The sequence below is a fragment of the Lagopus leucura genome, unplaced genomic scaffold (assembly GCF_019238085.1).
Source record: "Lagopus leucura isolate 7727_CA_CO unplaced genomic scaffold, USGS_WTPT01 Super-Scaffold_100024, whole genome shotgun sequence".
Taxonomy (NCBI): domain Eukaryota; kingdom Metazoa; phylum Chordata; class Aves; order Galliformes; family Phasianidae; genus Lagopus; species Lagopus leucura.
This window is the reverse complement of record NW_024962276.1, coordinates 4,322,980-4,339,378: the sequence shown is the minus strand read 5'-3', so window position 1 is coordinate 4,339,378 and position 16,399 is coordinate 4,322,980. Positions and strand designations below refer to the sequence as shown.

General features: G+C 45.9%; 1 protein-coding gene across 3 annotated transcripts in view; it reads left to right on the top strand.

The window, feature by feature from the left end:
* Nucleotides 1–16,399, top strand: part of AP2B1 (adaptor related protein complex 2 subunit beta 1) — a 64,661-nt gene that overhangs the window by 32,115 nt on the left and 16,147 nt on the right. For 2 of the 3 annotated variants that reach the window (XM_042879444.1, XM_042879445.1), the window contains exons 13-17: nt 592–851; nt 3,110–3,302; nt 11,949–11,990; nt 13,775–13,921; nt 14,704–14,849. In XM_042879444.1, the coding sequence (XP_042735378.1) occupies nt 592–851; nt 3,110–3,302; nt 11,949–11,990; nt 13,775–13,921; nt 14,704–14,849 (788 nt within the window). The remainder of the gene's footprint in view (nt 1–591; nt 852–3,109; nt 3,303–11,948; nt 11,991–13,774; nt 13,922–14,703; nt 14,850–16,399) is intronic. The other variant, XM_042879446.1, reaches the window with a different exon arrangement.

The following is a 16,399-nucleotide window of genomic DNA, read 5'->3' as shown; positions in this document are numbered from 1 at the left end:
TGATATGGAGATTAAAAATCCCATTTCTTTCTTCAGTGAGCAGTTCAGACATTACACTGCAGCATAAACCCCATCACCTCCATATCCCTAGAACATTAGCTACCAGCTCTCACCTCTTGCTGCTCTGGGCAAAACTGTTTGTAAAGGAGAGCAATTAATTCATGCAAAGGCAGAATTATCTGCACTAAAACAAGGGTGTTATTGACAGCTAGAGAACTGATGTATCTTAACATTTATCATTATCTTCCCATATTCCAGTAGATAACTAAAAGGCAGGATAAGTAACATCTCTTTTGTTTTGGAGAACGCTGCTTATTAAGATCCATCCAGTAGCTCTGCTGTTTGTTTTCTTTCTCCAATGAATGCCCTTGGGTAAGTCGTATTTCTAGGAATCTTGAATCCTTCTGTTACAATACAAAGTACAGTATATTTACTCTTAGGATGTGACAGTTGTTTCAATTCATTGGTGACTGTCACTACTAAAATGGATGCTTTTTTAATTCATGAGGATCACTAGGAAAAAAAAAAATGAAGTGATGGCAGGCATTAGTGCCCATTAGAGCTGTGACTGGATGCGTTGCTCTGTCTCAGGATTCTGACAACCCAGACCTGCGGGACCGTGGCTACATCTATTGGCGCCTTCTTTCCACTGACCCAGTGACTGCCAAAGAGGTGGTCTTATCAGAAAAGCCACTGATCTCTGAGGAGACTGATCTGATTGAACCCACTCTGCTGGATGAGCTGATCTGCCATATTGGGTCTCTGGCTTCTGTGTACCACAAACCGCCCAATGCTTTTGTGGAAGGGAGCCATGGGATTCACCGCAAGCACTTGCCAATTCACCATGGAAGGTAAGCTGAGGTGGTAATGAGCAGGCCACTTGTTTCTTCTGAGCAAGCAGTCCAGAAGATAATGAGGGTCTGCTAAAGAACTCCAGTTTTTATTGATTATATAGTAGCTTATAGTCTGGAGCTTTAATGCTTCCTCGTAATGACAGTCCTGGAAGTGGGTTACATCTGCAAGAGCAGCATTACAGCAGTTCCAGGCTGTGGGGGTGTTGCTGTTGACCCTGTTCCCATGGTTCCTTGTTCAGGTAAGCACTGCTATTTGCTAATGGTATTAATTACAAATCTAAGTGTGCTTTACAGCGGGAGACAGAGCATCCAAGCTTACCTTTTAATAATGTTCACAAAGTGACATTTGGAATGCTATTTTTTGCTGTTTCACTGATAAATCAGTGTGCAGCGCTGCTCCTTTTCTATTTTCTGATCCCACTTCTCTGCTATTCTTAGCAACTAAAGCTATTTATGTAATATGATGAGAGTTGCTTTCTCCCTGCCTGTGAAATCGAGTCTGGCTGCACTGACCCAGGACCAGTGAACACAAGTCTGCCAGTCATAAATGCAAATGGTGTTTCCTCTCTTACTTGATTTGCCCTAGTGGTAAAAATAAGTTGAGTGTGGGTGGCTTTAGTCTCCCTTGTTACCAGCCTTTCTGCATGTTGTTCACTTGTCCACTAGAGATTGAGGTTCTCCTTCAGATTGAGCAGCTGCCTATGCAAACCTCTTTACAGAGATTCATTTTGTACAGAAAAATAGAAGCTTGGGATTTTGCTTGTAATACACACAGCCTTAGCTTTGTCCTTTCCTAATTTTTTGTTGGGCGGTTGGGCAGCTGCAGTTAAATAAGACCTTGGAGGGATTGCTTTACTCCATTGGCAGAAGGATGAGTAAGTGTTGAAGAGGTGTAGTGCTAAAGAAATTACATACTGGGAACAAACCAAGTGTGTGTGCTGCCGGCTCGTAATGTGCCTCTGCTCATACATGCTGTTCTTTCCCGTTCTCTGTTTGGGGGTGGGAGTGGAGCACAGTAACCACTCTTCAGAACTGTTTTAGCTAGCTGCTCAGTGTACTCCAAGTCCCTGTAATATTGGTACCATTAAGCATCTAAAGCTTCTAATGCAAAGAAGCTTTCAGCCCTCCCTGTCACTGCCTGGTGGGTCATTCATTCAGCACTCCTTATGCTGCATCTTTTTCTCCTGACGCTGGAGTTGGTAGAGGCTTAAACAAGCTAAAGCTTCCCCTCAGTAATGAACAGGGATAAGGAAGGGGATCGTGGCTTCTCAAAGTCAGGAGCTGCAGTCCTTACAGAAGAGCTGCAGTGTTCAGCACCTTGCCAGTGCATTAATTCCCACAGCACTGCTGTGCAGTTACCTGCTGGCTGCATCCGCAGTGGTGCAAGCTGGCAGTAATGCTGTCAGTTACTGCTGGCAGCAGGACGCAGTGGGTTTGAGATTATCTAGACTATTAGAGTCTCTGGGTTTAAAGAGAAATATGTTGCAGTGAGCTGTCTGGGAGCTGCCATGAGGCTTAGTATTTTTCCCCTCGTTAAATCCTGTGGCAAACGAATATAAAGTGTAGCCAGACTGCTTATGGTGAGAAACTTCAGAATCTGTGTAAGAGGCACTTCTAGTAATTAACATGTCTGCTAATGCAGAGAAAAAGAAATAGGTGGTGGAAGGGAAATACCAATTCTAGATTGAGATATGTAATTAGGAAACAGTGGAGCTTGGTGTTGGTCAGTGGAAGGAGATAAATCCAGATCTGTGGGGAGCGCCTGGGTTAGCATTGGTTGGAGTAAGGGCATGAGGGTTTTATCAGTGTTAGGTCTCAGAAGAAACTGTGTTATTTTTTTTTTCCCCAGGTTTACATGTAGTTCTCCAGGCCCACTGGGCTAAAAATCATCTCTGTGGGCTTTTCCTGAGTTGGGAAATAGTTGTTTTCAGTGCTGTAGTGTGTGTAGTACGTAAGACTCATGATTTTGGAGAGGTCTGGGATTCTGCAAGTAGGCAGCATTTCACACTTAAATTCCCTTTTCTGAACTGAAGCCCATGCACAATGCGTGGCTGGTCCTTGTGCTCAAGGACTTGATGTGCTAAATAACAAGTTGCTGTAACACATCTTGTACATGGCAGCGGTTAGACGGATGGCCAGGATCATCCTGTAGCTGGCTTTTCTTGTGAGCCCACCTCTAGATGTGCTTTCACCATACTGGAAATCAGAGACCAAAGGCGACTTAACATCACTCTTCTTGTCCTTCCTGCCTGCAGCACTGATGCAGGAGACAGCCCTGTGGGGACAACAGCCACAACAAACCTGGAGCAGCCTCAGGTCATCCCATCGCAAGGCGACCTGCTGGGTGACCTGCTCAACCTGGACCTGGGACCCCCTGTCAACGTTCCCCAGGTGTCCTCCATGCAGATGGGTGCTGTGGACCTCCTGGGAGGAGGGTTGGACAGCTTGGTAAGCAGCATGCTCTTTACATTCAGCCCGTGTGAAATAAATGGAGCTTGTGCTCATCTCTGCAAAGCTTCGATCACTTGTGCTTGTAATGCTTGGGTCCTTAAGCTTCCAGTGCTGAGATCTGTAATTCCAAGAGAATTGAAGCGGTGCTCTTGTACCAACTTTCAGCAGGTTTTTCCTGCTGTAAAATGAACGTTGCTGCATGCAGCAGAATCTTCATGCCAGGAAATAAATTTGTTTCTCAAGCTTTTTTTCTGTCTGTGGAGAAAAACTGAAGTTGTTTTAAAGTTGTGAAGTGTCTCACTCTCTTGTAATTAATTTTGACTCCCTTTTAAAGTCCACCCAGTTCCCAACTCCACTGAATTTCAGTGCCAAACTCCCAGGGCTGTCAGCCATAGCCCTTGGTCACCCCGTTTGTATATCCTGTAGATTGTCGTGGCTCAGTATCAGTAACATCTTAATTGCAGTTAGACTGTAAGGAAGCACTCTGCCTAGCCCTCCCCTTGCTACAGCAGCCACGAGGAGGTATTCAGATACCTAAAAGGGTCAGGTCTCAGAGTATAAATAATCATGTTATGTCTGCTCTGTGGTGTGAGTTGGGAATAAGCTGCAATGAGAGGATCTGTTAGCAGGTAACAGCTACAGTGGAGAGGAGATGAGTGGCAGCCAAGCAGGAGGAGGTGGTCAGTGTAATCACAGCCTGGGACAGTGGAACACGGCTCCTGTAGCAGCCTGCTGGCTTACCAGTGTGGTGAGAAGCAGGATAGCTGTATTTGCACCATGTAACCTTAGTAAAACTACCTCATTGAGCACAGCTTTCAGACCTGCAGTGGATTTGTCTTGTGTGAGGTTTGGCTTCCAGTGGGCTGAGTTGGATTAGCTGTGCACTGTGTTCAGATGCACTTTCAGGTCTGAGTCAAGCTCTGTCTAAGAAGTGGGAGACAGCTGGATGAACCCTGATGCAACAAATTCCTTTTTGCCCAAGACTTTTTTGTAATCTTCAGCAATCAGATTAAAGCAGACGTTAAGCACACCTCCAGCTCTGATGTTTCATGAGCTAATGAACTGGAAGCAATCTAACCCATAATGGCATTGGTGTTCACAGAGGTCAGATGTGCTTTGGTCTCTGTGCCATCTGCACAGCATCTTGGAGATGTTCTTTCCTCCTAGGGGTTGAAGATTAGGGAGGGAAACTTGCAGCTGATGTTGCTGGGAATGCAGGCAGCACAGGGCAGTGACTTTTGCAGCCCTTGCCCTGCATTGTGACAACTGCCACTAAGAAATTGTGGGATTTTTATTTGTATTAATGCATTGCAGAGAAAGACCAAGAGTTAAATTTATCTGTGCTGTCCTCTAAGCTCTCTCTTGTACCCCATTGTTTCTCAGTATCAGAGACAAATGAATGCAGCAGAAAGACTACAGCTTGGTTTTGAGAAAAGGTTTCTCTATCAGCTGGCATTAATGGGCTTAATTCAGTTGACCCACTTTGGCAGAGGAGCTGTTAGTTGATGTGATAGGCTTTTACTTCATGTTTTTCCCAGGCTTTAAGGAAATTGATGGGGCTGGGGGATGTGATCTACCAAAGTGACTGTTTCTGGACAATGCAGTGCCTGGGGTTGTGTGTCAGCACTCTCACAGCTGCGTTATTAGATGGGGACAGCAATGAAAAAAAAAAAGTCTGAATGATGTTTTTTCCTCCAGAATGCTTTTTATTGCAGAGCTGTTGGATCACATGTCCTGTTTTCTCCTTATCCTTTGCGTGTGTAAGTGAATCCTGTCCTGATGTATCTGTTTTTCTCTGGCTTTTTGTTCCCTAATAACCTTGGTTTGTGGGGAAGTGAATATAATCTGTCTTTGTTTATTGCTGTGGACATGTGTTTAAAAAACACCAAGCTGAGTTCTCCCAACCCAGTGCTAACGAAATTGCTAGGCAGCATCTCTGTGCTGCTTGACTAGCCAAGGGAATCCACGCTTGGATCTTAGCCTGATATTAGACTGGGCTTGTACAGCCCCAAAAGAGGGCTCAGAATGCACGTAGGCACATGCCTGACTTGTGCATGGGGTGTGAGTGGGTTGGGTGTCCTCAGGTGTTTTCTGGAAGAGAGCTGAGCTCTTTGTTCTTCTCTTGGAAATAAAAATGGCCAGGAACCAGGGATGGTGGGCGCCTGAGCTGCTCGTGCAGGCAGTGAAGGGAGCTGGAGCCTGAAATAAGTTCTTCCGTCTTCATCAGTGTTGCATTACTCCTGAAGATTTTTCCAGATGCGTTTCCTTTCTCTTTGTCAGAAGACTGAGCACAGCGCCCATTCCTCTGCATGGAGCAGTGTGAGCAGTCTCCTTGCCCAAACCAGAAAGAGTTTATTTCTATTTGGGTCCTTGTGCTGCAGCAGAGTAATCCCATTGCAGCTGCTGTCCTCTATGTGTGCTCCTTTGGCCCTTCTTTTTCCATCCCTCTTATCACCTTAAAGAAGAGTTCTGGAACCAGGCATGGAAGGATGCTGAGCAAAATTACGATCAATCCCAACAGGATTGTGTGTAGAGTTGTTTTTAAGATTCCTGGTGATGGAGTTTGTCACCTCTGCTGTCAGTCTCAATTTTCTGCTCATCATGAGCTGATCCTTTTTGGATCTCAGGTGACCTGAGAGGAGATAAAGGAATACCATTGAATACAATGGTGTTCATACCATAGCCTGAGTTGGGGGCACGCATTGAGTGACACACAAGAGCAGAGCAATTCTCAGCCCTGCTTGTTCCTTGCAAGAAAGCCTAAATAAGCCACTGTGTTAGAGTGGAAGAAGAAAACTGCTTGGGATGTGCATGAAATCATGGTCTGCTCCAGCAATGGTGAGATTGCGTCAGTACTGCGAGTGTCACAAAGGCAGCTGAAGGTCTGGACGGGGCTGCAGGCTCACAGCCAGTTTGTCACATTCACTCAGTGTCATGTGTTGAACCCTTGGATACTTGTTGCAGATCTTGTGTATTTCATCATGCTTCCTTTTCTTCAGAGAAGGCGTCTGTCTTCAGATGCCAAAGTCCCAGCGAGGCTGACTCAGGAAGGTCAACAGAAGCATTAACTTCCACTGCAAATATCATTCTGCATTTCTGCTCCTCAAACTGTAGGGTTTTGTGTTGCAGGCATTTGAATGGAGTCTGCATGCTGTAATACTGGGTAAACAGCAAGTTTGTACTGTTTGCTTTTTTTTAACTCAGGACTGCTAGGTTCTTGTCCCCATGACCAGCCAGCTGCTCGGTAGGTTAGCTTCTTTAGTGAATACCTCATTCTTCATCTCCATAGTGAGTCCTGTAATTAAATGTGCATATTGTGCATGCACAGATGCTGAGCATGTGTTAACAATTTAAAAAAAGAGGAAAAAATGTGCCTTTAGTACAAGAACAAGATATGCTTTGTTTATAACCAGACTGGCTACACAAATTTTGGAGAGAGAGTGCTGTTCTGTAGCAAGCAGAGCCAGCACTGAGTGTGTTCCAGGTTGTGCCCTTGTCAACCCTGCACAGTTCTTGTTTTTCCTCTGCTTTGCTTTCTTTCCTGCATAACATTGACCAAGCCCACTGTTGCAAAGCTGCTTGAGATCTCCAGCTCTTGGGCAGCAGACTGAAGGATGTGGAAGTATGGATTGTGATGCTCTGTCTCCTTGAAGCCCATCCCGATGGCTGTGCTTCATGCAGACTGCAGGCAGTGCTCCAGCTCCCAGTACATTCTTGATGCAGCCCTTTATAGGATAGCACTGCAATGAGCCAAGGTCATTTTGTCTTCGAGCCTTTTCATGTGCTCATTTGCTCTGAAAACCAGTGGGCACGAGAGCTGTGCTGCGTGGCATGTCATGCAGTGAGCTGAGTGCTTAGCAGGAGCTGGCCACCATGGCAAGGAGCCAAAGGGGCTGGCTTGGAGCTCGGAGATGGAGCAGTAAATCTGTAGGAATGGACAGGATTGGATTGTCTGTTATGTAAGGATTTTATTTAATACTCCAACCGCTCATCTACAAGAATATTATTGATTCAAAGCTGGCAGCTCCTGAGATTGAGTTATGTCCTAAATTGTAAAGCTATTTGATAAACATTGGATAACCAGAGGTTTTTTTTTCTGTAATACCTGGGCTGCCTCAATAATTTTGGGCCATTCTAGGTGGAGCTGTAACTCTCTGCAGTCAGGTTGGATATTGGAGGTGTGATCCCAGTTGCCCCTTCTGTGTGGCTGTATCACTCTAAAACTGCCTGGAAGAGGTTGTGGTGGGGTGGGGGTTGGCCTCTACTCCTAGGTAACAGCAACAGGACATGAGGTGATGCTTTAAGTTATGTCAGGGCAGATTCAGGTCAGATATTAGGAAAAATTTCTTCCCAGAAAGAGCAGTGATGCATTAATACAGGGAGGTGGTGGAGTCTCCATCCCTGGAGGCGTTTGAGAACCATAGAGATATGGCATTTGGACATTGGCATAGGAGTGGATTGTTGTGGTACTTGGTGATCTTAGTGGTCTTTTCCAACCTTAATGATTCTATGGTCTATTGCTTCATTTACCTTCTGGAACTACAGCATGGCCCTGCCAGGTCAGACCCACCGTCTGTCTCTATGCAGTGGATGCATTGCTTCCCCAGTGTGCTCCTCAGCCTCTCACAGTGAACTGAGCCTTTCATCCAGGCTGTTCTGGTTGGGTCAGCTCCAATGGACATCTGTGAGGATTTCTGAAAAAGGGCACATGTCCCTTGCTGGAGCACTGCTAATATATGCTAATAAGGAGCTCTTCTGGTGGGTCACTTATTCTAGTCTTACTGAAAGCTATTCAATTTGTTGTAGACCTTTGGAGAGTTGCTTTTTTACATATTAGGAAATATAAATGCTTAATACTTAGTTTTATTGTTGATGGAAGCCGTTCTGCAAGGTGAGGCATTAGCAGTGAGTGCTACTGAAGCTGGTGGCTGAGATTGGCAGCATGGTTGGTGCTCCACCACCTTTGAGGCAGCTTGGTCCTGCTCTGCAAGAAAACAGACAGACAAGAGGCAGCATGCAAGATACTGAAAATGTCTGTGAATGAACCACAGCAGTGTGTGCAGTGAGATACCGATCTGCAGCCCACCAGCAGTTCAGAGGGTGCACTCCATGACTTATTTTTTGTTCAGTGAATGCCTTGTATTCTTTGCTGTGATGTGACTGAGTGCACGCTCAGCTGCTGGAGTTTAACGCTTGGTTTGGAGTGCAGAGGAGCGAGGAGGCAGCGATTGTCTCCTTTTAACCCATGAATTATGGCTCCATGAAACACGTAGCTGCTCCCACAGGTCTCTCTGCAGTGCGGATACACGCTGGTCCCTGTGCCATGGGTGGTGCAATATCTGTATGTGGCTCCACCCTCCCCTATTATTTTGGAGCTTCAGATAGCTCACATCGCGTTGCAGAAGTGATCACAACCCCTCTGGATCACATGAACACTTCAGCAGAGCCACTTCATTACAAGCTACTGTTAAGATGCAAATAAACCCTCCTGATGCAGTAACTCCAGCAGTGCTGCACTTCATAAGTCAGCATAACTGTCTGTATGAGCAGGAATTGCTGGGGTAGATGCTCTCTAACTGCAGAACAGCCACAGCACCATCTGAGTCAGCCAATGTGGAGTGAAGTGCTGGTGCTGTCCTGGTGTTACGGGGCTGGCCTGGCCCACAAGGCTGCTCGGATGCTGTTGTAGCACAATGGTTTGTGGAGTTGTGGTGGTACTACAGAAGATGCCCTCTTGGAAGGGCTTTGTGTGCCTGGTGACCAAGGCTCTGTGCTAGTCCCCTGCTTATTGTCACAAACAGAGGCACTGTGCTCTTTAGCAGGAGGCAAGCTTGCCAGCTTGGGCTTAGGGTTGGGGTTTTGTAGGGCTGCAGGCTGCCCACTGACTGCCATCCTGGCACGGAGCAGCAGTCCTCCTCCACCCTTCAGGGCTTACAGAAGCACTACTAATGCAGTCCTCTCCTCCTGGTGAATGGAAATGGTTAAGCAGAGCTGCCAGCCCTTGGGAATCAGTTCAGCAGTGCTTTTTGCCTGACTAATAGCTGCTCCTTCCCTTCTGCACCCTGCCTGTCACCACAGATGGGAGAGGACGCTCCATGGGTAATTGGTTCCTGTTCCCTCTGTCCTCCTCCTTCCCTCTTACTCATGTCACTGTTATGGTCTTCACTGTCATTGGAATCTGGAGTAAAGTTAGCTCTGAGGCCCTGACAGGGAAGAGTGAAGGCTGGCAGCTAATTTGAAGTATCCTGATATGGCATTGCTTCCATCCCTTGCAGTGAGCACTCACAAGCCCAGTGTATGGGTTTCTTTGAGGTCGAGTTCCTAGCCTGCAGCCCCTTGTGAGTGCAGTAGGAAGTGGTAGAACAGTTAACATCCTTCTCGATTATGCTGAATTATTCAGTCATTTTCATAATACCCTTTGTGAAATGCTTGCTGCTTGATAAACCAGTCTTTCTCCTGCCTCGAACAGTACCAGAAATCCTCCATGCATACAGTAATATCTGGAAATGAACTGGATTATTTACTTTTTTCCTCTGGACTTTGCTGCCTGTCAGCACAGAGTGTGAAGTTCATTGTGCTGAAGACTGAATAGAGATAAGGTGTAATCGTTGCATTTATTACTCCTCAGTGAGCCAGTAACAAGGTGTAAATGATCTGATCTATTCATCTACAACACGGCTTGGCTTAAGAGCAGCCTGCAGAATGTGGCTCTGCTGTGCCAGGCTGCTCCAGTAAGACCTGACAGTGTAATCAGTGCTGTTTTATAAGCTTGGTATTAATTGGATTTGAATCCTCTGGCTGGCTTTCTGTGCTTCTCTTGACTTTGGAATCGCTCGTTCTTATCTGTCATCCCTTAAGCAAGCAAAGGGACCTGGGACTTGTGCACCATGAGAGGATGGCTGTGGAGTTGTAAAAGATGAGGGACCTCTGATAAACTCCTGCTGTGACCCCAAGTAGGGATAAGCTGAGACTCACAGGGGAAGGAAAGAAACTATTAAGACTTCTGAATAAAAGACAAACTGTGCGTGATTTGTGCTCCTCTAGCACCTTACAGCTGTTAAAGTGCTTCAGGTGGCTTCTATGGGGAGCAGGGGAAGGAGGGAGATGTCGGGGTGGAAAGGAATCCAGAACAGTGCAGGGATTCATCAGCTTTTATGTGTGTTTTGGTGCTGGTAATCTTTGCTGCTGCTCTCGGGGTGTTTTATCCATTTTATCTGTGCTCTGAGAAATAAGTACAAAGCTTTATGGTATCTCTTGACCAGTGTAAAATGCATTGCCACGAGATATCTTAGAGAACAGCCTGCAAAGCCCAGAGCAAAACTGAGTTTCCAGGTTTTTACTGCAGAAGGGAAAGGGTTGGGACCTTTTTGCCTCAAAGCACATTGATCCTGAAAGTTCCTGCTTTATGTTGTTTCACACTTTTTTCCCTCAATCTTTTATACCATCAGTGTATGTTTGAACTGCATACTGGAGCCCTTTGATGGCCCAGTTTGTCAAGTGCTCTTTTAAAACAAGCAGCCACCCCGAATCTCGTGGACACCCTGATGAAATGGAAGGGCAAAGCTACCTATGGGGCAAGCCATGCTGCTCTGGCTTCCAGTCCAACCCTCTCCCCCATCTCACTTCCCCTCTTCTTGCATGGTGTCAGAGCACGATCTGTGTCCAGATGTGACAAAAACTCTACTTGGTTTGTACTTGTACTACCATGGTCTCGTGCAAAATCCTTGGATGAGTCTGGAGATGCCTCTGTAGGGAACAACTGCTGCAGATCTGTGCATACAGTGGTGTGGATGTGTGAAAAATGGTGTTCTGAGAACGTGGCCCAGGTGGTTTTTTTGAAGTGTGTTTGTAGTAGGACAGCTGCAGGTTGGCCTGGAAGAAGGGCTTCAGAGAGGATATGGTGTGTATGGAGGATGTAAAGTAGCTATTTCAGTTGCCTCCAAATGTGTTTGCGTAGCTTGGCAGACAGCATTACCAAAATATCCCAGTGCACAGTAAGGTCTCTGTGCTATTCCAGTGGCCCATTAGATAGCGAAGCTGGTTTTGTCCTCTCCAAGGGAGGGACAGCAGTCTTCAAAGGGAAACCAAAGCTCATCGAGCTGGGCTTCTGTAATAGCAGCTACAGCCCTTTCTCTTTGTTCCCAGCTATTGGGAAAAAAAAGAAAAAGCAATTGAGGAGAGAGACATCCCTGAGACCTGTTGTGTTTTTTCTGTCATTTGTGGCTCTTGTCTAGAAAACCACAGCTTTCAGGAAGCAAGCTTCCTGTCAGTTTTATTTTTATTCCATTTCACAGTTACCCCACTGGGTTTTATAGAGCTGTGGGTTGAAGGGAAAGCATTGATGCACGAGAAGGGAAGAGCTGCGCAGTTTGTTGCGTGGATGACAGGCGTGAGAGAGGATGAATTTTGGTTTTGTTAACCAGGAAAATGCTTCTTGCTGCAATATGTGTCTGGAGGTAGATTTCTAGCAAGCTCTGCTCGCAAAACAGCCCTGAAACCCCTCTGTTCACTGTGCTTTCCCAGCATTGCATTTCTGTCTGTCCTGTACACAGCAACAGTGCGGGTGGGAGCTCTGCTCCGGCCCTCTGACACTGGCTCTACTGACCTCTGTCTGTCTCTCCTCTCTCTCCTTCTCTCTTTCAGCTTGGCAGTGACCTTGGCGGGGGCATTGGAGGAAGTCCGGCAGTAAGTGCCATTCCATTTTTTTCCCCAGTTTAAAAAAAAAAGCTGCAGAAAGCCCAGGGGGTTTTTAACTACACCCTTACCCACTGTGTGCAGGAAGATGCTTAAAGCCCTGAAGATGTATGCGAATGGAAACTGCAGCCAAACCTACAGGTCCCAACCGATGTTGCTGCCATCTGGGCTCTCCTGAGAGTCACTGGGGCCAGAGCTGCTGACTTTGCTTAGCTCTTCTTTCTCGGAGCTTTCAGCTTGAGCCCCAGCATTAACATGGCAGTACCCTGTCCTTAAAGCTGGAAGGCTGAGGCTGCTTACTGCTCTGCTCACACAGCTCTAACCCTAACCCAGCGCACCACAGCCTTGTCTGACCTGAGCAGCTCCATGCTTTCCTCCTCCCAAAAGCCATGTGTGACTTTTCTCAGAATATCAGGGCTTGGTATGCTCTGAGCATACCACATGTGGCCAGTGCTGTGCTCTGCCTGACAGAACTCTGGCTTCCTTTTCTGTCCTAGTGCCTTGAGCCCAGGACGCTTCCAGGCTGCTTCAAAGCACTCTTAGCTTCAAATACATACCAGCTTCTTCTAGGAAAGCATGGGAAAGCGATGCAAAATGACAAGAGAACACAGCAGGCAGGAGGGAGCGTGCCTCCAACCCATGGTCAAATGCAACCTCCTGGAGCAAGCTCCACTCCCTCCTCCTAGCACTGCATAGAAAATGAGAAAAAATGTGCTCAGTTCTGGAAGGAGGGCCCTTGAGATACTGCTTGTGGCTGCAGTCATTCTCTCTCCTTCTTTCCCTGTGAATCTTGTGTTCCTGTCTAACTTTACCATGAGAGCAGAGGACAGCCTGTGGCATGGTTTGTGCTCTGGAATGTGGGGGCTGTTTGCTCTGCAGAGATCACCCCTACAAAGCCAGGTCTCTGCCTTCCTGAGCCAGCACAAACCCACCACCCAGCTCCGTAAATCCATCCCTTCTCCCTGTCCAAAGCATTGGTTGAGAAGCCACATCTCAGGTAGGTTCCCAAGCACAGCACAGAAGTGAGATTTCAGACCCATCATGAATATCTCCTGCTGCATGCCTTGGTCATTCTGCTTGTTCCTGGGCTGATAACTGTGGTGAATCCTATCCTCAAGCACTTAATTCTTCTTTCTCTCAGTAAGATAACTTGGAAACTTGACTTGAGCGTGACTGTCCCACTGGGAATTGGGACCTCCTGTTAAGTCCTGGGGGAAAGGATTGCCCTTCTTGTAGGCACGGTGTCCCTTGGTGGGCAGAGACCACTGATTTTGCTTCATGAGTGAATCTTTTGAACCACAGTGCTAAAAAAGCAGAGCTCTGACTTTGGGTGGGAGTATGTAACGTGGTTTTGACTCCCTTTTTATCTCTAGATATGCAAAATCTTGCAGATTCCTGAGGAATGTTATAATTGGAGGAAGATTTGAAGCATCTTGTCTTTTTCCTGGGCTTGTGTAGCATAGATCTGTAAAGCTCACTGTCTTTTTAGGCTGGAGCAATGAGGAATAAAGATTTCTTTATGTTGGGAGTAGATAACTGGAACTATAAAAATGATGTGAAAGCTATTGCGTGGTTGAGGTGACAGCTGGATGTAGGGATTACTTGCCGAGAGCTTTGGAGTTCAAATGCATTACTTAGCACTGTTGATAATTCAGTGGGGAAGCTGCAAATGGCTTTAAAATATGTAGGATATTGCCCAAGTTCATGCTTTATTAAGTGAGTGGTGTTCTTTGTATGTGGTGTTAATTGTTGGCTGTTCTTTCTAACCCGTCCAGGTGGGGCAGACCTACATTCCCTCTTCTGTGCCAGCCACTTTTGCCCCTTCACCCACCCCAGCCGTGGTGAGCAGTGGACTCAACGATCTCTTTGAGCTCTCATCTGGTATAGGCATGGCTCCCGGAGGATATGTGGCTCCCAAATCTGTACGTAAGGAAAGAGAACAACCTCAGTATGTTGCCCTCCCTTAGGCAATGGGGACTGAGGCTGCTCGTGTCCCCTTTGTTGGTTTGTAGTGCTAGTAGAGCACCTTGGGTTCAATTTTGTCCCATTAGGGACAAAAATTCTTTGTTTTTCATGGGCAGAGCAGTGGTTTGTTGGAGATGACATTAGTCACAGAGCTCTAGTTTTTTATTCCTTCTTTTTGCCTGTGACAGTATTACTCTAAAGATTGGCCCATAGAAACTGTGAGAATCCCAGTTTTGTTGGAGACCTACTTCCCAGCAAGCTTCCCCAGGAAAATGAGGGCAGGATACCATTTGCTACAATTTTCCTAGAAGACTCGTTTATTTGGAGGAATTGAACATGACACTGCAGATAAAAATCACATACTCGGGATGAGCACTCCACAGTGTAATGCAGATAAATGCTCTATTAGACAGAGATTGCAGATGCTTAGTCTGGAGAGTTCATTAGCTACAGAGCGTGGTTCTGGTAGCAGGCTGCAGAGCAGCCACAGGGAGCTCAGGGTTGGCCCTTTCATGCCTCAAAGGGAGTAAACAAACATTTGCACTCATTAAATAGCCAGTGGTTGAATCAACTAAAATTACCCTATGGGATCTAGAATCTTGGACTACTGCAAAGCATCTCAGTCCTGATCTGCTTGCAGGTTACATAGCGTATCAGACCAGGTACAAAAAATCCCCGTAGTTTTGAGTGAAGTATTTCTTTTTGAACTGCTCAGATTTTCTGAAATCTCTTGTTTCAGGTTTGGTTGCCTGCAGTGAAAGCTAAAGGACTGGAGATCTCAGGCACATTCAGTCATAGGCAGGGACACATTTACATGGAGATGAACTTCACCAATAAGGCTTTGCAGCACATGACTGACTTTGCCATTCAGTTCAACAAGAACAGGTAAGAAACCAATATGCTTTATCTGCTATCTTAAAAAAAACAAAAATTGCATGTTCTTATGAAAGGAGTCTGTCTTCTGGAGAGCTACTACTCTCCATTACACTGCCATAGTTGAGAGCTGAAAATACACACTGGTATGGTGGTGTTCAACTGTGCTGGCACTGCTGCCTCATGCATCCATTAAGCAAACAGGCAGCAGACAGTCCCATCATTCTCCTGGCTTGAAGCAGCATCTGCCCTGTTTAATCTCTCCAGAGTTTTAAAGCCACCTTTTGTGTTGTTAGGCAGGTAAGTGGCTTTATAGCTACTAAGTGCCCTGAGGAAAGTGAGAGAATAAACAGACAAGCATCTGAGCTGCACAAATACTGATCCCTAATGCCTTTGCCTCCTGACTTAATTGCTATGCTGCCCCTCAGACTGTCTGGAAGTGCAGGTCTCATTAATAAAGCTATTTGTCAGTGGAGAAGTTGCAAAGTAAGAGCCTATGGCACGTGTTTTCCCTGTAATTGGCAGCGAAATGATTTTTGCTAGGAGCAGCCACTTGAGTGCTTAGAACATACAGATTGTTCTCAGAAATGCATCCCAGCCAAAAGACGTGACATGGTGCCTCCCCACTGCCTTCCCAAAAATACCTTTTCTGGTCACAGGGCACGCAGCTGCTTTCTTGTAGGTTGTGAGCAGCACATCAAGGCCCAGGATGGTTCTCATCAAGGCTGCAAAGAGGATCTTGTGACTGAGATGCTTTGCTGGTTCCTTAGGAGCCCTTCACAGGAAAAGGACTTTCTATAACTAAGATCTGCTGGAACCATCTCTTTAACATCATCGTTAGCCTTGCAAATTTAGGATTTCTTGGGACGAATAGTATTTACTTATAACAGACATTATGCTAAGTAAGTCAGTAAATGTTCTCCCTGGACTGCTATATTTTCCAGAGAGTTTTTGCTAAACTGCTATATGCAAATGTTTTGTGCAGATTGGTCTTTAAAAAAAAAAAAAAGATTTTGCTTTTGATTTTCCCTATACATCAAACTGTGTTCTAGCCATACCTACGTGGTGGTGCTTCTCAAGGATGTAAGAAGTTTAAATACTGTACAGTAAAACAGCAGTTTCTCCTTTTGCATCTTATCAACACATGCTCTGTATGTTTTCTACTACTGTTTACTCTTCTACAAATGCTGTTCTCCTGTCACTGCTTTCCACTCTGCCTGGTGCATTGGAAATAACTGCAGTGAGCTGTCTCTTTGGGTGTAAACATTGAGGCTTGTGATTGGGAAGTTTCTATTGCATTTCTCCCTTTCCTGCTGCTACTAATTGCATTCACTGCAGTCCTGGGATAAAAGATAGGGGATAGAAACAAGCAGCTAGACCTCTGGTGTGCTGTAATATCACAGCCACTTAGTAGGAAATGCAGCTTTCTTTCCTCTCAAAGAATAAGGGAAAACACCAGGGTTTATATCTCCTAAGGTGAAATGGCTGCAGATGGCAATTGTCATGGCTGGGTCCTCTCTGAAAGCATTCTCTTCTCAGCTTCTTAGAGCTGAAAACTAAGA